Below are 22,915 nucleotides of genomic sequence, written 5' to 3' on the forward strand. Positions count from 1 at the left end.
AGGCCAGACCACCTCACACAAACAAACACTTACTTCAATTTCTGAGAGAAGCATTTTTAATCTAGTTAAGTCCTTTGTGACGATGCCGTTCTGAGGAAGAGAAGGTACAGGAAATACATTACAACACATACAATATCAGCAAGCATATCCAAAAGGGTTTTTAGACTATATATATATTAAAGAGACTTGGCACAGTCACTGGTCAATTCAAAATATTCTTCCATAAATAAATTCTCGGAATAACACATTTGTTTATCCCAAAACCAAATTTACAGGCGGGCTAAAACGGGTAAATAAATAGTGCCGCTTCTGATTCTTACACCTTCTGCAGTAGCATGGTTGTTTCTCCCTGGTTCCAGCCAACTTGAGAACAATAAACTGATTTCATATCTATGCTTTTTTGTTGCCAGATAAGACACCGGTGTTCAGGCTTCGCGTTTCACAGTTGAATGTTATCTGTTGTTGGGAGTTGAATTATCTCCTCGTGTGATAGGAAAACTTGTTTCCTGACACCAGAATGCTGTCCATTCATTCAACTACACTTATGTCAAATCACACTGCCAAAATAAAATCATAAAATTGAAACGGTCAGTTAATCTGAAAAGTAATTAATATTTTAGCAATAAAAACAAAGTTAAGTCAATTGAGATTTAACACTAATATTTGGCTATTTTCTGGCATTTGCCCTCATGCAAAGACGCTGGAGACTTACATGGTAACAAACCCTTAAAAGCATATCGATTCAATAGTCAACATGAACAACTCTGTGCTGAGAGAACTTGTTTCATAAAGAAAACCCAGAGGACATTTCCTGGAAAAGTCAAATAAACTAAAATGTTCCAGCTGCTCCCAGAGCTAAATGGCTGTGTTTGTCTCCATAGATCAGTTATAGGAGGGAGGAGGAAAAAGGAGGTGAAGGGAGAAGAGGAAAGGTGAAGAGGAGGAAAAGGAGAAAGGCAGAAGGAGAAAGAGGGGGATGTGGAAAAGGAGGAGAAAAGGGAGTGGGGAAAAATAAGAGGGGGAAATAGGAGGAGGTGATGAATTAGGAGGGTGAAAAAGATGAAGGTGTTGGAGAGGCAGAGTTAACAGTGGAGTAAGGCCGGGAGCCAGTCTTACCAGAGGCTCCCCAAACAGGGACTTGGAGAGGAGGCCGGCCACTTCGTGCAGGCTGCCGTCCAACAGCATGCATCGCAGGCTGGCCTGAAACGACCCGTCTCCCTTGGCCAGCTCCTCAGCCAGAACTGCAATAAACACACACAGGACGACGGGGAACGTAACTGTGCATGATTGCACCGCACTACATTGCATGGAACGTTTGCTCACTCCCATCACGTCAAACTGCATTCTCTCCACCCAAGTCACATGACATGGGCATAACTGCTGAACTGAAGCAGGCATGGTGTGGTAAAGTCCTCCTACACAGGGCTATGACCACCAATGTTATTCTAACCGCTTGTCTTGACATGGGTACAGCAAGCAGGCATGGCATGGAGAAGTCCCACTCATGGACACTCTTACTGACAGTTGTGGCTGCTTTGCGTGATGTATTGTTGTCTCTACCTTCTTGCCCTTTGTGCTGTTGTCTGTGCCCAATAAAGTTTGTACCATGTTTTGTGCTGCTACCATGTTGTCATGTTGTGTTGCTGCCTTGCCATGTGGTCTTAGTAGGTCTCTTTATGTAGTGTTGTCTTTTGTTGTGATGTGTGCTTTGTCCTATATTTAAATTTGATTTATTTTTAATTCCAGCAGCCGCTGGAAGCCTTTTGGTAGGCCGTCATTGTAAATAAGAATTTGTTCTTAGCTGACTTGCCTAGTTAAATAAAAGGTAAAAAAAAAAATTAAAACACGGCTATGAATGCAAATGTTACGCTAACCGCTTGTCTTGTAAATTCTCTAACTTGAGGCTGAACCTTAGCGCTGACATTTACCCAAAACGGTGACACGTTTCTAACCGTAACATTAGTTAAGCATATCATCGTGTCTGGAATGATTTTAATAGCAATGAAACTATCTGAGATGACACTAATTGCCAATAAAAACAGAACGTAAGGTCTGTTGGGTAGGACTGTTATACTTATAGACTTGAATAGAAGGCATCTTTGCAGCAATGGCTCCGAGCAAATGACATTCAGGGCTACATCCATTTATTTAAATAGTGTTTTATCTACATCTATTTAAATAGTGTTTTTTTGTTGTTGTTGTTGATAGTTACAGTTGAATCCGTAAGTTTACATACACTTAGGTTGGAGTCATTAAAACTTGTTTTTCAACCACTCAACAAATATGTTGTTAAACTATAGTTTTGACAAGTCGGTTAGGACATCTACTTTGTGCATGACAAGTAATTTTTCCAACAATTGTTTACAGACAGATTATTTCACTGTGTCACAATCCAGTGGGTCAGAAGTTTGCATACACTAAATTGACTGTGCCTTTAAACAGCTTGGGAAATTCCAGAAAATTATGTAATGTCTTTAGAAGCTTCTGATAGGCTAATTGACATCATTTGAGTCAATTGGAGGTGTACCTGTGGATGTATTTCAAGGCCTACCTTCAAACTCAGTGCCTCTTTGCTTGCCATCATGGGAAAATCAAAAGAAAACAGCCAAAACCTCAGAATAAAAATTGTAGACCTCCACAAGTCTGGTTCATCCTTGGGAGCAATTTCCAAACACCTGAAGGTACCATGTTCATCTGTTCAAACAATAATATGCAAGTATAAACACCATGGGACCACGCAGCCGTCATACCGCTCAGGAAGGAGATGCGTTCTGTCTCCTAGAGATGAACGTACTTTGGTGCGAAAAGTGCAAATCAATCCCAGAACAGCAAAGGACCTTGTGAAGATGCTGGAGGAAACAGGTACAAAATTATCTACATCCACAGTAAAACGAGTCCTATATAGACATAACCTGAAAGGCCGCTCCAAAACCACCATAAAAAAAGCCAGACTACGGTTTGCAACTGCACATGGGGACAAAGATCGTACTTTTTAGAGAAATGTTCTCTGGTCTGATGAAACAAAAATTGAACTGTTTGACCGTAATGACCATTGTTATGTTTGGAGGGAAAAGGGGGAGGCTTGCAAGCCAAAGAACACCATCCCAACCGTGAAGCACGCAGGTGGCAGCGTCATGTTGTGGGGGTGCTTTGCTGCAGGAGGGACTGGTGCACTTCACAAAATAGATGGCATCATGAGGACGGAAAATTATGCGAATATATTGAAGCAACATCTCAAGACATCAGTCAGGAAGTTAAAGCTTGATCGCAAATGGGTGTTCCAAATGGACAATGACTCCAAGCATACTTCCAAAGGTGTGGCAAAATGGCTTGAGGACAACAAAGTCAAGGTATTGGAGTGGCCATCAAAGCCCTGACCTCAATCCCATAGAAAATTTGTGGGCAGAACTGAAAAAGCGGGTGCGAGCAAGGAGGCCTACAAACCTGACTCAGTTACACCAGCTCTGTCAGGAGGAATGGGCCAAAATCCACCCAACTTATTGTGGGAAGCTTGTGGAAGGTTACCTGAAACGTTTGACCCAGGTTAAACAATTGAAAGGCAATGCTACCAAATGCTAATTGAGTGCATGTAAACTTCTGACCCACTGGGAATGTGATGAAAGAAATAAAAGCTGAAATAAATAATTCTCTACTATTATTCTGACATTTCACATTCTTAAAATAAAGTGGGGATCTTAAATGACCTAAGAGAGGGATTTTTTTTTACCCGGATTTAAATGTCAGAAACTGTGAAAAACTGAGTTTAAATGTATTTGGCTAAGGTGTACGTAAACATCCAACTTCAACTGTACATATTGGGCTATTATTTGACGATATATCCTATTTTTTTTTAAATATTTCAATACAACATTTTGTAACTGCACCAAAACTCCAGGATTTTTTCTCTTCATAGCTTATCTTTTTATTTATAAAAAAATAAAAAATAAATAGGGAGCCAATTTGTTTTTAGCACTTTTATTTCCTTAACGGATCAAAATGTGTTTTCTCATGCTCTCTCTTCAGCTGACAAAGGCTTAGCAATATGTTTGGAACATCGAAGCGCAATAAAATCATTGTATTCAAATCACAATACATAGAGAATCAAAATACATATAACTACACCCAAGTATTGTGATAACATCGTCCGTCTCATTAGGTCCCTGGCAATTCCCAGCCCGGATTTTAAAGTAGTCAATGTCATCTTCTAAGAGTTTTAAAATGGTGAAAGCCCGCCATGGCGTAGCCCATGCAAAAACAGGCTTTATGGCAAGTGCATCCTCTATCCAACTCTATAGTTGGTATATGACTGTGTAACCCGGGAGATGGGACTTCAATACAATGGGTCATGTTCTCACTATGATAAGTACTCTACCAACTCACCATGTTTGCAGTCTTCATCTGCTTGATCATAGTTTTTCTGGAGGTAGAAAGAAAACAAGTAAACAGACAAAGTCAAAGCAGCGGAATGACTGTCCTCATAAAGGAGGGTTTAATATGACAGAAGTCCTGACTGAGTCTTAGATAAGTGCCCAGAATGGATATCTTTGCTACTCAGAGCAGAGTCACTTGCAATATAATTATAGTACTTAAGTAGTCTCTATAATCGTGAGGCTTAAGTAGTGGGGTATAATTTTAGTGCTAGAAGGAGATAACAGCACAGTGCAGTTTGCAGCAGAGAAATGAAAGGAGGCGTCATTTTATCTGGTTCTCTGAAAACAAATCGAAGTCAAGATGGGCTTATGACATTTGACTTGAACACACTTATCAAATTCAAACATGTTGGTTAAGTCATAATGTGAAGGAATATGAGCAAAGAGTACTTCTTACTGGCTCGTCTTGCCTTACTTAGATGACTGCTTGTGCAAAACAGGCCACAATTTAGTTTTCCGTGTGAGAGAGAACTGGTGTGAGTGCGTTTGTATCAGTTAACTTGTGTGTGATGCGTGCACAAGTGCCATTTTTGTGTGGGTAGAGGTCAGGGGGGCCATATGCCCACTGAGAGAGTGGGTACGGGTGTGGGCTGAAAGGTGTGCCTCCCGGGTCAGTCTCATGCCTCACCAGCTGTAGCAGGGCGGCTATCCTGTAGAGCAGGGCGCGACTGCGGAGGGGGGTAACCGTGTCGTTGGGGGCGTTGGATGCGGGGGGTCCAGGGCTGGGAGGGGCCGGGGGGCCGAGGGCCAGCAGCGCATCTGTGCAGTGGCTCACTGCCGCCTCGTACTCCCGCCTGGCTAACGATCCGCTGGCTTCTTCACATGACTTCTCCGCTCTCCTGTCTGCCATGACTCAGGGACAGAATGTCTGGAGAGAGAGGGAGGAGCAATAAAAATGGGGATTAAGTCGCACCTAGACACTAATCGTGGGTCAGTTTAGCATTTTCCCCACTAATGGTAATCGCTGATTCTAGATCTGTACCTAGCGAAAACTTCACCCCGGAGTGAGAGACAGGGGGAGATGGGAGGCAATGCTATTTCTGTGATGGGTACTTGGGGTAGTGGACTGGTAGGTCTATTTGTAGACACTTGCTTTGACGAGTTGAAATATCTTGGAATCCAACTATTGGTTCATAGACCTATATTCTCCTCACAGAGCTAAAAAATAAGTAGTCATGTGTGGCACTACAAACCTAAGTCAGTCCTACTGGCTCCTAAGCCGGGTGTACACTAGGCTGGGGCGGTATATCGTATTTGGAAATAGCCAAGTGGTGTTTTTTCAATACCTTTAACTATTTCTTTGAAGTTTTTTTTATTTATACATTTGAATATTTGTAGCTACTTTTTAAGTAAATACCTGCAGTCAACTTGTGGAATACGTTAGGAGATAAAGATCACATTTTTAATTTAACCCGTCACAATTTTTCATTATGAAGCTTCCCAGTAGTCCCCAGTCACATGGTATTTGTTTACAAACACACAAAGAGACCAGAGCCTTGTAAGTCACTCTGTCGTGCAACATGCGCCAGGTGATCTAATTACAGTATGGAATTCACAACTAAATGTGAATTCCATACAACTAATATCTTTTAACTATTAAGTTAACTGTGCTAAATGCTCTGCAGTTCTGCATTTGGTTTGCTAATTTAGTGTTTAGCTTCTTCCTAAATCATGCTTCTCTTGGTAACAGCAGAGAATCCCCTCCTGGATCAAAAGCCTTGACGTCTAGTATTTGTTTTGTGCAGCAAACCAAGTAGATTTTTATAGCTACTTGTATAAAAGATGAGCTGGGGATGTCTGTCCTGCTATATAGTTTAGGTCAGAGACGGTATAAAATGTTAGCAATGCCCTCGTTAGCATTCTCTATGGGATTTTACATGGACTTGTTTGTTATTGCTAACCTTTGGATTACAGAGGCTCAGTGGGGTTTGAAAATGTGTGTTCAGTGCCGGTATTACAGAATATCCTGGGATAGCACAAGATCGGTATAAAAGGTATGACACTCTTTAGCTGTCCCAGACAGGTTCGAGATCAGAGACAAAATCCCCATGTCGTTGGCTACTTGGGTCGTGCGGTGGTCACTGACGCTCGTTTAATGTGAGCAGGTCAGAGATGCAATCTGAGGGCTACCCATCCTGTCTTTGAGCAGTTCCATCATCCCAATATTTTCAAACACGTTTGACAAAATCTGCAACGCTCTTGTAATGTGAGATGTGCAACACCAGGTAGCCCAGTTGTTAGAGAGTTGGGCCAGTAACTGAAAGGTTACCAGATCAAATCCCCGGGCTGACAAGGTAAAAATCTGTCGTTCTGCCCCTGAACAAGGCAGTTAACCCACTGCTCCTAGGCCGTCATTGTAAATAAGAATGTTCTCAACTGACTTGCCTAGTTAAATAAAGGTTAAATAAAAAAAATGGTGAATAGCAATAGCCAATGAGAAGTCGCCAGAGAAGTAGCCAGTGAGATGACGTTGTTTGGAATCAACCAGAATGTGTAGACTCTCTAGCAGGGGCGATGACTACTAGTATGCATTTAAACTTGCCTTTAACCAAAGTATCAAATCGTTACAGTTCTGAAGTTCACAATCAGTGATAATCAATTCAAAATGTTGGCTAGATATAGTTCAACTCTTATGGCAAGGGCGAATGTCTGACTGAAAACGCTTTTCGCAAAACAGCGTGGTATCGAGAATCCTTACGACCAACTGAAGAATCGTGTACAGTGTGGCTCTTGTCTGTGCCACATGGTTTAGGGTGCGCACCACTACGTTGGCAAGACAAAAAGCTACAGTTAAGACTGTTGTTTAATGTGAGGCTTGGCGGGAAAGTGGCGGGTTTAGGGAACAACCAGCAATGCACAGGTGGTGTGCACTATTTACAATACCACAGCATTCTAGGCCATGTACTCATGTCATATAGTGGCAGCAATTTTGTAAGTGATTCAAAGTTTAGGGTTGTCAAATATAGTAGTCAAATATTTTAACTATCCCACAGCTAGCACACCTGATTCAAATGGTCAACTAATCATCAAGCGAACTGGTTCAGGGCTACAACAAAATTGTGACCCGTCTTGGGGTCCATGAGGAAAGATTTGAAAACTAATTTACAATGACGGCCTACCCCAGCCAAACAGTAACGTGGACGAAGCTGGGCAAATTGTGCGCCGCCCTATGGGACTCCCAATCACGGACGGTTGTGATACAGCCTGGAATATGGTCAGAGAAAAAGCACTATGTAGGGTTCCCTAAAGCAAGAACCACATCCTCTTTTGATGTCATCACAAATGTGATGAGGCCGAGCAGTATTTCCTCTGTGGCAGTAGGTCTATATATAGGCTTAGTTGTTGACCAAGGCATTTTAATACAGTTGACTCAATAATAAAAGCGCAAGTCAAGTCACAAGCTTGTTTTAGGCAGGTTTTTTAAAGTAACATATAGGCGCCAAAAAGGCCCCGCAGCCAACGCCACTGGAGTTATCCATTGGCGGCGTCGAGCCACAATTGAATGGTTAGCAAAGGACCCATCAAAGGCACTTAATCAATAGAAGAAATGTGTGAAGCTACGACATTGGGTACTACTGTATGCTGTCTACAGGTGACACTGGAGTACTTCTACACCTAATAAGCCTAGGCTATAAGCACACAGGCAACAGGGGCATTGAGAGGTCTACACTTGCCGCGTAAAAATGTACCCTAAATCAATTCCAAAATAGCCTGCACGCTATGCTATCTACAGGTGACACTGGAGTATTTCTGAACCTAATAGGCCTATAGGCACAACTACAGGCAATAAGGCAGTCGAGTTCACTACCGGACACTTGCGGCTGTTAAAACTTGTGGTGGTGTCTGTCCTCTGCAGAGTGTGGTGTCCTATAGCGTTATTCACAGCACAGAGCTATGCCTGGCCATGGCGCCCGAGGATTCAAGGGATACAGTGTCACTAACAGAAACACACGCTACCCTCCCGCAACAGAGTGAAATGACAAATAGCTGGAGGGTAGAAGGGGGCCACTAGTTGATGGGCAACAATCTGTTTTCATGCACGTTAGACAAAGCCAGAAATTGGGAGGAACATGGAGAGGCTTGAAATTAAACCTGACATGCAGTGTCTGGTGAACGGTCGTCCCTCTTTGAGATAGCCTCTGCTTTGACTAAAAACAGAAAAGGCCTCCGGGCCCAAGGAGCAACTTATAACAAATGCCCTATTTCTCCTTATCAGGGTTTGATATAGTTCTTCCATAGTGAAACAACACACTACGCCCCAGCAGTTATATCTAAGGACAGTAGCCTACTACACACCACCTCTACTTTAGCAGACGTGGGGCTAGTCTTTGTTAAATGACAATCATTGACTGAGTCAGCTCTCAGTGTAGTGTCCAATCAAAAACGCATATTTTGACCAATGGGTAAAACATTTTTTTTTAATTAAAATGGTCCAAACCTCCGGTCTCTATCATAATCCGATCAAATGTTATTGGAGTTTTAACCCTTGTGTATCCTAGGGTGACTAAAAATCAATGGAGGCCAGAGGGGGACAAAAGTGGTAAAACAGAATTGCATCAGCTAGGCTGGATGCTGTGCGAGAATTAAGGCAAACTGACAGGCTCACCGTTGAACTCGTCATCTTTCTTCTTGAATCTGGAGGACATAAGACAAAAGAGGCAAGATCGATATCGAATTTGAGACATGTAGCATTCTGACTTTTTGGAAAGGTTATTGATATGTTAGAGAAATACCAACTGAGCAATTCAGAACATGAAGAATCAGATTTGTCTTGGCAAAATGTATTTTATAACATAATGAAGCACGTTTTCACCCACTCTGGGCAAAGTGAGTGGACGCCCCACTCAGTGTCTTACGTAGAGTTTCCACAGAGTGAATCACATTTAAATTCCTTCATGATGACCAAGGTGTGTGTATAAGTTAGGTTACTTAGGTAGGCTGTGTTTTAGTCATCCCATAGTGCCAGCCTAAACCAACATCAAGGCCACCCCCCAGAATGTGTGTGTAACAGTATCTTTTAAGGAATACCTCAGATAAGGCCACGGTTCAGAGGCAGGTTACCAGAGCAATCAAAGCATGTTAGGAAATTCTACAACTACTGTAGTGGAAATATCCCTCACAGCACGTTGGAACACCTAATGCAAATACAGTGTATGATAACCAAAATATGGGCCAACACTTTTTGTTTGGCATCTTAAGTCGATTAGCTTGAACTTGTTTACTATTATGGATCAGTCAATATACAAGAAATTGAGACAACCAAAGACATGACATGAGCATGCTATGGCCGTTTTTAAGAGCAAAATGACAACCATGTGGCTTGCAAGTAATGGCCAGAAGTGGTATGAATGATACTTTTACTGTAAAATTAAACGCCTCATTTCAAATAAACAAAGATGAATGAAGGGGCGACATTAATACAAGGTAAAATTAGTCTCATCAGCAGTAGTCTACTACCACCTTGGATATTTAGGCTGTGTTAGATAGCTAGTTACTACATCTATGGTTTAGCTGATGCTTACCTAACGGCAAGTTTGATCAAAACACATTGCCCTATTCGGCATGATCGCTCCAAAAAAGGGCACTCCTATAGACTAATACAAATATAAAACAGTCTATTTTGAGATTCCGGGTCAGTTAATAATAGATGTCTGTTGGCAAGCCACTAACGTTAGCTTGTTACTTGTCCATCATAGGTATTAGCTAAAACAACACCGTAGAAGCACCGCTAGCTGTGGCTGGCTCCGCGTTCGTTCGCATCATGTTTGGTGGGACCACGGTGAAATAGTCGTGAGGCGCGATCTAGCTAGTTGGCTCACATGAGCTTGTATCAAGGCATTCAGCTTTCAGATTGCGACATATCGGTGTGCAACGACATGATTAAATATCGGAGTTATTTGAACCATGGAAATGTATTGCTTCTAACTTTAAAAAACAAATTAATGAGATTGGCAAAACATGTTGCTAGCTAGGAGGGCTAGCAATAATTGTGATAGACTCAAGACTCACTGAGCGATGGTAGCCAATACCATTGCATTGACACAACATTACGAGAATAAATATAAAAAAGTAATAATTATTGACGCTGAATTCATCATGAGTACATAGTGAGAAAAGGCAGTTTGCACGTCAGACAAAATAGGGCCCATCGCTTTGGTTTTGGCACCAAGCTAGCTTGCTATCGCTAAATGTCTGGCTAGCAAGCTGACCAAAACGTATGCAGAATGGATTCACACCTAGCGCGTTATCGTTAGCGTTATTGCCCGGGCCTGTAATTTTGGCTCGGTTTTCAGACGTATAGAAGTGAATTGACATTATATTGTGGTCTCGGCGTAAATGTTATACCTTCATTACTCTCAGAATGTGTTACAGACGGGAGTCAAGTCGGTGTCCTTGCCTCTGAAAAAGACAACTGAAAGGACTGAAAATGGGAAGTCTACACTTACCTAGCTTTACTTTCTACGCCATCTTGGATCCACTTATCAGCCCATCGCAAAGGATAGTGGGATGTAGCTCATCTGAAGGTTGAGGGGATTTGGGTCTTTTTGGTGTAGGTTGGGGTTTGACGATTGTGGACTTCGAACCTAGTCATATAGCAGCCTTTATAGCAAGTCATTACTCCAGTTTTCATATATTTCCCTAGATAATTGCACAAACCGGTTTCCAATGTTTGCCTAGCTGAGCACTGTCAATTATATAACAGTATTGCACAAACAAAACATTCTGTCGTGTATTTTGTCCACTATGTGGACAATTTTCAGAGATATTTTGACGTATGGATGATTTGGATAATTAAAACAATAGAAAGGTAATGTTTAATCATACATTACTACATTTAAATTATTTCTACATAATGTCTCAATGCCTTTACTTTTGAATAACTGCTGTTTTTCTATTTTCATGTGGATACGTGGATATATCATGTGGTAGAAACATTCAGCATCTTGCATAAACTCACTAAATAAGTCTTGATTTAGTGTCAGCTGTGCGTGCTGTAGCATTTATAGTCATCCCTAGATGGCTGAGGATCCAGAACCTTTCAAACCAACAACAAAAAGCTGCATGTCAGGTTTGCATTTCACAGCTTTTAAATAAGTATTCTTAACTTGATCTGACAACAGTTACATACAACTCTGTAATAATCAAATGTTCTGTTACAATACTCAAAATAATATCCATTATGCAAGGTGAGAATAGTTTGTTTACATTGCGAAGTAGACATAAAAAGACATCAAGAACTTACAGTAAATGTTTTAATACAGCAAGTTGCACGCAAATGCTCTAACACTAAATCCCTTATGACGGTTACATGAAAAAGAGAGTTGGAACAGGAGAGAAAACATTAACAGTGTATGCCCCTCTGTGGTCTAGAACAAAGTACATGCCCAGATTGTAGTAGATAAACTTGGGAGACCACTCTAAACAATGTAATTTGCATTAAATCAGTGGGACAAGAGATAGTAACAACATAAGACTTGTTTATTGTAAATGCTTCAACTTTGCTGACCGTAAGAAACAGAAAGGGATGTGGTATTTGTTATTCCAAAAAAATTGGAGTAGTTGACATTGGAATAACGGTTCATTCATCAATATAAATTCAGAAGAACATTTAATTATTTTATGAAAACAATGCACTCGGCCCTCATCACTGCAGATTGTGTATCATCTCCTCTTTGGCGATGAGATGTGTGGTTTTGTTGACCAGGGACATGAGGGAGTTCAGTTTGTGGGACCAATCGTTGAGCAGGTCGTTGGGGTCCTTCGGCCTCTGGAAGTTGATGATGCCGGCTAGCCTGTCCACCTTGGCGTAGATGGTCTTGTTCACCACCAGGTTGGAGAGGAACTCCTCAGACTCCTGCAAGACATAGAGATGCTAGAACCTGTGTCTTCAAAAACCATCAATAACTAATCACATATTTCATTTAGGGTACTATAGTACATCTATAGATAACTCTACAAAAAAAATCTGTTTTTCACACAGATGCAAAGACCTCGCTCTCACACAGTATCTGCGCGTTCGCTTCACGCCGTTACGGCAACGGGAGCAAAACAGCGGAAGAGGTTTAGCCTTGCACTTAAACGCTCTTAGTTGTTGCGGAAATTGACCCACTATGCTGTTTACTTTATACATTACATCAAATCTCTAAGTCTACCTTCGATTTGACCTTTAAGCTACAAACAATTCTAGTATTTTGTGTTTTATTAGGTTCCCCATTAGCTACTGCTAAAGCAGCAACTACTCTTCTTGGGGTCCAGACAAAACATAAAACATGACGTAATACATAACATTAGTAGACAAATACAGCACAGGGACAGAACTTCATATATTTAAAATAAGAATACAGGTTTTCATACATTCCTTTGCTCTACTGTTCTAATTGCTTTGTCTAAGCCGGTTCTGGCTTCCTAATCTGACAGCACCAGTTGTTCTGTAAACACCAGAGATAATCCCACAACATCAGGAACCATCCATGTCCTTGGTTCTTGCGTAAGCATTTCGTTGGACGGTGTATCCCGTACATACGACTAACAAAACTTGAAACTTGACGTCAACACTGTGCATAATCATGTGATTCATAGATGCTATTGAATGCAAGTGCAACACACGGAAACGGAAATGCAACAATCGTGTGGAGTTTCACCAAAGTCGTTAACTCCTGTTCAGTTCCCCTGACGTGAACAGAGCCACATCATATCATATGGAGCGGCACATAAGTTTCAACCTTATTTTGGAGGGAAAACTATCCCTTTAAGGCTGCATTCATTAGGGTTAAGGGCCAGTAAGTATTCCATCCCCTGACAAAAATGTAACAGGTGTAAAGAGTAGATCGGTGGTGCTTACGTCAATGGAGAGGTCCAGGAGGCCAGCCATCCTCTTCATTGTGATTCTTGTGTAATATTTGGCCATAATTCTTATATTCTAAAGAAGAGATTAAGAAAAACACAAAAATAAGCAACGGTGGAACATAACATAGTTGGAATCAAAAATACCAATTACATGAAAGTATTCTAGATGGGAAAGGGATGTTTCCAGATCCTTTTCAGCAACTATGTTCCAACGAAAGACAGCTTTGCGATGGATGCCACCACAGACCCTTTGCTAAAACAAACTATCCCACTAAAGTAATTGTGATATTCTAGCTATAGATATTCCATGAAAGCAGTTCCATAAACTACTTACGTGCTCCACCACTCTATTCTTGAGGTCCTTCCACCTCTTCTCGCCCTCCTCTGAGCAGTTGAATACGTCGGTGGCCGGGCTGTTGGGGGAGCCCTCCCTCAGCTCCTTCCCATAATCCTCCACCAGGGAGGCCCAACGCATTAGCTCCATGGTGGTGAACTGCTTCAGGAGGTCCCTTGAGGGAGAGGTAAAATGGAAACCAGGATGAGACGAACCACAGCACGGCAATAGCGCCACCTCACAATGATATGAAGTTGAGGCACCAGAGTTTAGCCTAGGTTTCACCGTACCACAGAGATCAAGCATATGCTTTTGGTAGCTTAGCTAGGTTTCACCCCTGGGAATTGGCTAGGTTATGTGGTACCTTGGTGAATATATAGTTAATTACTGTGTTACAGAATTGGATGTCGTGCTAGGTTGATGAGGAATATTGTGAAACAGTATTGAATGCTAAGATTTTCACGAATTAATCATCTCAAGGTTACATTGTTCCGATGAGGAATATTTGGGCATTGCTGATGAGAAATAGTGTGTTATACCATTGAAGATTGTAAGGAATGAACCATTGAAGCTAGATTACATTCTTGGTATTTGAGGGAGAAACGAAAGCACCGGAATATAGTGTGATTGAATGTCTTACTTGTATTTGGGTATTTCTTCCAATTTCTTGTCTTCGTTGATTCTGTGCACCAGGTCTGACTGCTCGTTGTCGTAGGGAGCCAGTATCACATACAGAACAACACTTTTCAGGGCCTGGAACAGGAAAGAACATTAGCGTTGTATTGTTATGTATTTTAAAAGGTGCAATCTGTAACGTCTTAGTCCCCCGTGAAGGCAGACCCAATCTTAGTTCCATTTACACCAATCAGTGTGCAGTCCACTCGCTAAGACCCCTCTCCAACTAAGTCCTGCTGCCAGAGCAATATTTTTCTCAGAAACAAAATGTACAGCGTGTGCCTTTAAAAGGGCATCAAATAATATCAAAAGACTATCATCCTGATGCCTAAAACAGTCTTCTGAGACCAGTGTTTACCTGTTGCCATTTGGAGCTATCCTCCAGAATGCAGGGGGTATCATAGATGGCACGGTAGTGTTTGCAGATGGACAAGTAGGATCCCTCGTGCTGGTCTACTTGGATCATCAGATTGTAATACTTCAGCTTAGACTCCTATGGAAAAATAGTGACGTAAATGGTTAATAATATTGCAGCTTGTATGTTTCTTCATCGGGAGCAGCGTAGACAGCCAAAACGATTTTTTCCAAACAGATAAAAATAAAATCTGATTTCAGTATTTTGCAGGAAATAAATATTGTTTTCTATAGAAAACTGTTCCAGGAATAGGAAACAAAAGTGAACGTTTTGATTGGAATATTGAACGTTTAGGTAGTTCCCCCCCTCCCCTATAGTCTCAAATGGCCCCCTATTCAATACACAGACCCCTATGGGTCCTGGTCAAAAGTAGTGCACTATATAGAGAATAGGGCGCCATTTGGGAGAGAGGCCATATCATAACACCCAGCCTGAATAGATTATTTGTCTTTCCTCTCTTCTCTCACCTCGGTGCCATCCTCTGTAAAGAACTTGGTGTTGATCTTCTTGCTGATGATCTGGGTGCGGATGTAGTCCTTGACAGCGATGCACAGTCTCATTTGCTCCAGGATGAACTCCACCTTCTCTTTCTTCTCCATGGAGCCGTATGTCTCCACCTGTAGAGTGAAAGAGTGCATGTTGTGAGAGGCAGAATGTTTTACTCTATCCCTGGGTCACACGTTTCTCATAATACCACTACCATTTTGTGCCTACTGAACACAGCCCAGCTGTGCTACATCACAGCCTGGACCGGAAGAAGAATGGTGTGTGAACAATTGTTGCAGTGGTTCTGCCCTCAATAAAGGACATACTGATGGAGTGCGCTACACTTTACAGACACCATAATTCATCTAAAATAAAATCTAGTGTCTCAGTCAACTTTCACTGAAATGATTAAAGGGAAATTTCACAATTTTTCAACTTCATATTCATCATCTCCAGCACCACCCCAACATATGTGAAATGGCACATTTCTATGTTTTGTAGTAAAAAGAGAAGAGAAGATAAGTGTTTCCAATGACATCATCCACCAATTAGTAGGCAATGCCTACTCATAATTGGTTTAAAAAAAATAAAAAAATCCCACAATGCACACCGATATCATTGGAAACACTTTTCTTCTTCTTCTCTCTTTTTTACTACAAAACATAGAAACACACCACTCTCACATACATGTTGGGGTGGTGCTGGAGATGAATATGAGGTTGATTTTTAAAATGTATTTCCTTTTATTTGATGTGAAGGGGATTTGAGTTCTGCTCATGTCTGAAGATTCAGTCCAGTAAGTCAAATAGCTTCAATCAACATGGATGGTTGAAACCTCTTACCCCTAGTCTATAAGAAATTGTGAAAACTGCCAAGTAATGTCTGCGAAAGCCCCTTACCTGCAGCTCTTGGAGGATTGCTGCGGCCTCTTTGACCTCGCCATGCTGCTCCTTGATGTTTGCCAATGTTTTTGTCAGCCTGGCTCGCTCAATCTCCACATAGATCTGAGTGAGGGAAACAAAGTCGTTAGCGCATTTTAATTGAATGGAGACATGACTTGGACCCACAAAAGTAAATTATTTAGTTTTATGCCATCTGAATATGCATGATTGGTGGTATCATCTTAATGTCATTTTAGGATGATCCAAGTAAGGATAATCAGAGAAAGTTCATGACACCACGTACCTTTCCAGCGGTCACTGTGCGTAGTGTGTCAATGAGTCTCAGCTTAACGGTCAGGTCGGTCACGGTATCTACATACTTGTAACATTCTTGCACCATCTTAGCAACAGCCTGAGAAGAGAAACAAAGCAAAAGAGAAGGTTATATATATATATATATATATATATATCCAAAGAGATAACATTAGGCAAAACTTTACATGAATGAAGAAAACTTTGCTTTAATGGTAAAGCACCTTTCTTAACCTACTGGTGCATACCTGGGGTGTATTCACAATAAACCAAACGTTGGCAAACAGAACAAAATAGGGAGGGACCTATATTAATTTGTCAAATAGAAATGGTTGATGCGTTGCAAGACGTTTTCTGTTGCAAGACATTTTGCAACTGCGTGCGCTAATGAATACACCCCTGCCTCAATGTTTTACCTTCCCTTAGTATCCCTTCAAAGAAGGAGCCCCAAGTCTCACCCCTTTTAGCTGACTCCTCCTTTTAGAGAGCAGCATGATGTTTTCATTCAGGGCATCCATGTCCTTCGCTTCATAGCACATCTGCACAACGGCCACCAGGATTCTGGAGGTTGACACCATGTCAGAAGCCTATGTAGATGGATAGAAAGAGGACAATGTTACTTACAAAGATAGCGATGTGATTAGTCAGAGGAGTACGATCATTGAGATTATAGTTTAATCTCAATGGGTATGATGTTTAATTAGAAATACATTTATGAATTCACGCTCACCGTTCTTGTTTGCTTCTCCAGCGACAAGAGGCTTTCAACGGCCTCCTGCAGCCTACCTTCCTAAAAGAGCAGGAGACACATCTTACAGTCAGGACAAATGACAGACAATCGTTACAAAGATCAATTGAATGACCACACACGATCAAATTACAAGACAGATGACCAAAAATACTCATTAAAACTGTATCATCCATAACGTTGTTGATGAGCAAAGTCTGATTTGAGAAAGCCAAATATGTCAACAACACATTTCTGTCAGCATTGACACATGATTAAAACGGAAACATCACTCGCTAACGTTAGTTAGAAATATACTAAAGTTACAGCTAAAGTAAAGGGGTCTAAGAAAAACAATAACTGTGGTACCTACGTTAGTAGTTGGTTGATAAATTATTCAAAAATCCGACTGAAACGACCAAGCAGCTGGTTAGCATAACATAACACCAAGAGCTACTGTATTAGTAGTCTGTAGGTAGCTAGAGAAGCTACATGACGAAAACAATTACCGTAGCTAGCTAAATAACTAATTAATATATATAACTTACAAGTAAACCGAATCAATATTTGTGATACGTTGTTATAATAGAGCCGCAATGTTGTTGAAAAACACTTTATTTGCGAACAAGTTCGCCATTTTGCTAACATTCGTGATGCACCATGACTCAGCCAGCGCTGGCCACATTCATACTCAACTTACTTTTGCCATTTTGGCACACTCCGGTAGACGTGTATCTACAGTTGAACTGTAGTCAATCTCCATCTTCACAAGCTTGCCATCTGATCTTTCTGATCGCTCCACCTCTGCTGACATGTTTTCCGACATCGTAAGTTGAATACTACGGCGAATTGACAAGTGAAATGTCTGCTAAGTGCTAAGAACTGCTAGCCTGCTGCTGTTGTGTCAAAACTACAGGAAGTGAAGGAAAACCGGCCAATCACAATGAACTGCAAAGGCCACCTAGGCTGCCAGAAGGACCCAGAGAAGGACCATAAAAAAATATTGTTATTTGTGTCAGGCGTTTTGAGAGTCAAGACTTAGTTATTCACAAAGCATTTCTCTCTCAATTTAACCTTTTCAACTGCCATTAATAGGTTGTTGATGGGGGGAAACTGTGCTCAGATTGAAACGTTATAATTTCCAGAATTATTTTCTGGTATCTTTTTTTAAGCATTACAATAGTGGACCACAAACAAAAAGAACCCTGTCTGTGAAGGAGGGATTTTAAGTAAAGTGAATGTAAACCCAATTGTGTAAGAAATGGTCTAAATGATGATGATGATGATGATGATGATGATGTAGTCTCGGGGCCATCCTTCCAAATCTCATCTCATTGACTCAACCATCAAAGTTTCAAGACAGTTGTGCACTATTGGTGATAGAGTACCATTTCAGACACAGACAGTCCTGTTTTAAAAACATTGAGGAAGAGATAGTGAGGAATGTGTTTTCTTTGCAAATGGCTTACACCCATGGTGGAATGAGAATATTTTCCCGCCTGCCCAGGAAAAAACTCTCAATGCACTTTGAGATTATTCTGTATAATGAAAAGCGCTTTACAAATGTCATGAATGATTATTATTATTAAACCAACTGGATAGAGAGAACCCTGCCTCAGGAAGCCTATCATATTGTGGTATGATTCTGAAAAGTACTGCCCACTTTCACACTATTGACACAATGTTGTGAATAATTCACACTAAATTAATATATTTATTAAGTTCCTTTCCTGAGCTTGAAAAGTATTCATACGACTTGACTTATTCCACATTATGTTGTGTTACAACCTCAATTCAAAATTGATTAAATATATTATTTAATACCCCATATTTTTATTTATTTCTTTGAACCTTTATTTAACTACTCTGGGCCAATTGTGCACTGCCCAATCACAGTCAGTTGTGATACAGCCTGGAGTTGAACCAGGGTCCATAGTGATGCCTCTAGCACTGAGATACAGTGCCTTAAACTGCTGCGCCACTCAGGAGCCCACTAAATATTTTTTTTCACTCTGCATTTAGGTTAATATTGTATAGTAACTACAATGTTGTTGATCCATCCTTGATCCAGCCAATAAACTCTGTAGCTGTTTTAAAGTCGCCATTGGCTCATGGTGAAATCCCTGAACGGTTTCCTTCCACTCCGGCAACTGAGTTGGGAAGGACGCCTATCTTTGGAGTATCTTACAAAGTGTAATTAATAACTTCACCATGCTCAAAGGGATATCCAATGTCTTCTTTTTTTTTTTTTTTTACACTTCTACCAATAGGTGCCCTTCTTTGCAATGCAATGTGGTTGAATCTGTGCTTGAAATTCACTGCTCGACTGAGGGACCTTACAGATAATTGTATATGTGAGGTACAGAGATGAGGTAGTGATTGAAAAATCATGTTAAGAACTATTATTGCAGTCCATGCAACTTGCTAATTCCACCATTGGTGTGCCAGGACGGAGAAAATCTTTGACTGGGCTGTACGCGAGCTGACCCCCATAGGAGTGGGAGGGCCAAGAGACCAGAGGTGGCAGAATGGAGTGCTCGAGTTGAGGTGTAGGGTTTGAGCATTGGCTGAAAGTAGGGAGGGGCAGTTCCCCTTGCCGCTCCGTAGGCAAGTAAAGAAAGGGGTCTTGAAGTGGATGCAAGCTTCTACTGGAAGCCAGTGGAGTGTGTGGAGGAGCGGGGTGACACGGGAGAACTTGGGAAGGTTGAACACCAGGTGAGCTGCAGCGTTCAGGATAAGTTGCAGGGGTTTGATGGCAAAAGCGGGGAGTCCAGCCAACAGAGATTTGGAGTAGTCCATACGGGAGATGACAAGTGCCTGGATTAGGACCTTGGATTTGAATGGTGAACAAAGAATTTAGCAGCATGTTGCTGCTGACAACTAGGCTGAAACAATGAATGAATTGGGTAGGCCAAATCTCCATGTATTGACTCTAGTTTACCAGCAGATGTCACTAGGACATTACTGTTCAATATTTGGTTTCATTCCCACAGTTCATTGCTTTGAAAGATTTCCCTGAGAAATACATACAACTCATGTAGGTCAGTGATTTTCCTGCTCCGGGGAGAGGCTGCCACTAAGCGCTGGCCTAGGATCAGATTACCCCAACACAGTCTAAACCTTAACAGCTTGAAAATTAAACATGGCCTGTATCAGCTCAGAGAGGAGACCAAGTATGAAATAATGAAAATAATAATGAATAAAACAGGGTTGAAGAGGCATCCAAGTATTTACAGGATCCTAAAGCACTCATTCAAGTAATGTAGGGCAAATATCAACAGTACCGATCAAGCCTCCATCGATAACAACCTTGTCATCTTTATGATGAAGTTGTGTCTCCAATAAACTGCCTAAGAAGAGACTGCCTGAGAACTAATTTGATCACTTTTATAAGCATGAGGTTTAAAGTTATATGGAGAATGAGAAATCATTTGTGAGTGTGACCATGCAAATCATAATGAATCCACTCTTTGTTACCCTGAACTGAAATTATCTGAGATCCACTGAGAGACTGAAGATGAAACCACGTCCAGCACTCTCATCAAACACACAGGTGAGAGCTTGAGTCCAACCCATGCCCATTGTCCATTGTGGGCCACAGGTATTGCGTAACATGACTTCATTTGAGAATGTGCTGTTCTGAGCTGGATCTTTATGTAGCCATAGTCCTACATATTATGTGTGTTTTGTGTGTGTTGTTTTGTGTGTGTTGAGAAGGTCATATATCTGACATAGAGCCTAATACCCTTTCTAATAAAAAACAGACCTTATTCAAATGTTGGAGTTACATCATTATTGTAATGTTGGTCAAACTACAGACTAGATCACATGAAAAGCTATTTTATGTGTCCCAAAGGGCATCCTGTCCCCTGTATAGTGCACTACTTTTGACCAGGGCTCATAGGGCTCTTGTCAAAAGTTGGGCAGTGTGTAGGGAATGGGGTGCCATTTGCGACACAGGCATTGTTCTTGTCCATTGAACCAAATTGTCACGAAGCCCTTTTGACATTGGAACTTGGAATAAAATCCTAAAAGATTCATAAAACCAAGTCATATTTAATGAAACATGCAACTGGTTCATTTATTTCAATTCTTATTGCTTGATTAGTTTGCCCTCTATTTTAAATTGTTCATTTATCCTTTATTTAACTAGGCAAGTCAGTTAAGAACAAATTCTTATTTACAATGACGGCCTACCAAAAGTTCAAAGGTCTCCTGCGGGGACGGGGGCTGGGATTAAAAATAAATGAAATAAAAATATAGGACAAAACACACATCACAAGAGAGACAACACAACACTACATAGAGAGAGACATAAGACAACAACATAGCATGGCAGCAACACATAACAACACAGCATGGTAGCAACACAACATGACAACAACATGGTAGCAACACAACATGACAGCAGACAACATGGTAGCAGCACAAAACAGGGTACAAATATTATTGGGCACAGACAACAGAGACAACAATACATCACGCAAAGCAGCCACAACTGTCAGTAAGAGTGGCCATGATTGAGTCTTTGAATGAAGAGATTGAGATAAAACTGTCCAGCTTGAGTGTTTGTGGCAGCTTGTTCCAGTCGCTAGCTGCAGTGAACTGAAAAGACGAGCAACCCAGGGATGTCTGTGCTTTGGGGACCTTTAACAGAATGTGACTGGCAGAACGGGTGTTGTATGTGAAGGATGAGGGCTGCAGTAAATATCTCAGATAGGGGGGAGTGAGGCCTAAGAGGGTTTTATAATAAGCATAAACCAGTGGGTCTTGCGACGGGTATAAGGAGATGACCAGTTTACAGAAGAATATAGAGTGCAGTGATGTGTCCTATTAGGAGCATTGGTGGCAAATCTGATGGACGAATGGTAAAGAATATCTAGCCGCTCGAGTGCACCCTTACCTGCCGATCTATAAATTAGGTCTCCATAATCTAGCATGGGTAGGATGGTCATCTGAATCAGGGTTAGTTGGCAGCTGGGGTGAAAGAGGAGCGATTACGATAGAGGAAACCAAGTCTAGATTTAACTTTAGCCTGCAGCTTTGATGTGTGCTGAGAGAAGGACAGTGTATTGTCTAGCCATACTCCCAAGTACTTGTATGAGATGACTACCTCAAGCTCTAAACCCTCAGAGATAGTAATCACACCTGTGGGAAGAGGGGCATTCTTCTTACCAAACCATATATCTTTTGTTTTGGAGGTGTTCCTGTTTGGCCCTGTCCGGGGGTGTCCTCGGATGGGGCCACAGTGTCTCCTGACCCCTCCTGTCTCAGCCTCCAGTATTTATGCTGCAGTAGTTTATATGTCGGGGGGCTGGGGTCAGTTTGTTATATCTGGAGTACTTCTCCTGTCCTATTCGGTGTCCTGTGTGAATCTAAGTGTGCGTTCTCTAATTCTCTCCTTCTCTCTTTCTTTCTCTCTCTCGGAGGACCTGAGCCCTAGGACCATGCTCCAGGACTACCTGACACGATGACTCCTTGCTGTCCCCAGTCCACCTGTCCGTGCTGCTGCTCCAGTTTCAACTGACCTGAGCCCTAGGACCATGCCCCAGGACTACCTGACATGATGACTCCTTGCAGTCCCCAGTCCACCTGACCGTACTGCTGCTCCAGTTTCAACTGTTCTGCCCTATTATTATTCGACCATGCTGGTCATTTATGAACATTTGAACATCTTGACCATGTTCTGTTATAATCTCCACCCGGCACAGCCAGAAGAGGACTGGCCACCCCACATAGCCTGGTTCCTCTCTAGGTTTCTTCCTAGGTTTTGGCGTTTCTAGGGAGTTTTTCCTAGCCACCGTGCTT

General features: G+C 41.5%; 2 protein-coding genes across 5 annotated transcripts in view; both read right to left on the minus strand.

The window, feature by feature from the left end:
• LOC139370494 (probable helicase with zinc finger domain) overlaps nt 1–10,924 on the minus strand; it is a 62,627-nt gene extending 51,703 nt beyond the window's left edge. The window contains exons 1-6 of one of the 4 annotated variants that reach the window (XM_071110012.1): nt 10,877–10,911; nt 9,037–9,065; nt 5,059–5,298; nt 4,381–4,417; nt 1,117–1,241; nt 34–90 (exon numbers count right to left, since the gene is read on the minus strand). In XM_071110012.1, the coding sequence (XP_070966113.1) occupies nt 34–90; nt 1,117–1,241; nt 4,381–4,417; nt 5,059–5,280 (441 nt within the window). In that variant the 5' untranslated portion in view covers nt 5,281–5,298; nt 9,037–9,065; nt 10,877–10,911. Of the gene's footprint in view, nt 1–33; nt 91–1,116; nt 1,242–4,380; nt 4,418–5,058; nt 5,299–9,036; nt 9,066–10,876 lie in introns of all 4 variants that reach the window. The other 3 variants (XM_071110009.1, XM_071110013.1, XM_071110010.1) reach the window with 3 other exon arrangements.
• A 745-nt stretch (nt 10,925–11,669) lies between these two features.
• LOC139370495 (26S proteasome non-ATPase regulatory subunit 12) lies at nt 11,670–18,043 on the minus strand. The gene is made up of 11 exons (XM_071110014.1): nt 17,808–18,043; nt 17,111–17,170; nt 16,839–16,967; nt 16,373–16,480; nt 16,087–16,191; nt 15,169–15,318; nt 14,645–14,779; nt 14,252–14,364; nt 13,612–13,786; nt 13,273–13,350; nt 11,670–12,285 (listed from the first exon to the last, which is right to left on the minus strand). The coding sequence occupies exons 1-11, from the start codon at nt 17,931–17,933 to the stop codon at nt 12,076–12,078; spliced, it is 1,389 nt and encodes a 462-aa protein (XP_070966115.1). The 5' UTR covers nt 17,934–18,043; the 3' UTR covers nt 11,670–12,075.
• Between the last annotated feature and the right edge of the window lie 4,872 nt (nt 18,044–22,915).

This window comes from Oncorhynchus clarkii, chromosome 17 (assembly GCF_045791955.1).
Source record: "Oncorhynchus clarkii lewisi isolate Uvic-CL-2024 chromosome 17, UVic_Ocla_1.0, whole genome shotgun sequence".
Lineage (NCBI taxonomy): Eukaryota > Metazoa > Chordata > Actinopteri > Salmoniformes > Salmonidae > Oncorhynchus > Oncorhynchus clarkii.

What these genes read in the sequence shown, in the direction of transcription:
- LOC139370495 (XM_071110014.1), bottom strand. Translation starts at nt 17,933, where the DNA reads ATGTCGGAAAACATGTCAGCAGAGGTGGAGCGATCAGAAAGATCAGAT. An exon ending in CAATCCTCCAAGAGCTGCAG is followed by an intron (nt 15,319 to 16,086) that starts GTAAGGGGCTTT and finishes TTCACTCTACAG; the next exon opens with GTGGAGACATACGGCTCCAT. An exon ending in AGAATAGAGTGGTGGAGCAC is followed by an intron (nt 13,351 to 13,611) that starts GTAAGTAGTTTA and finishes TCTCTTCTTTAG; the next exon opens with AATATAAGAATTATGGCCAA.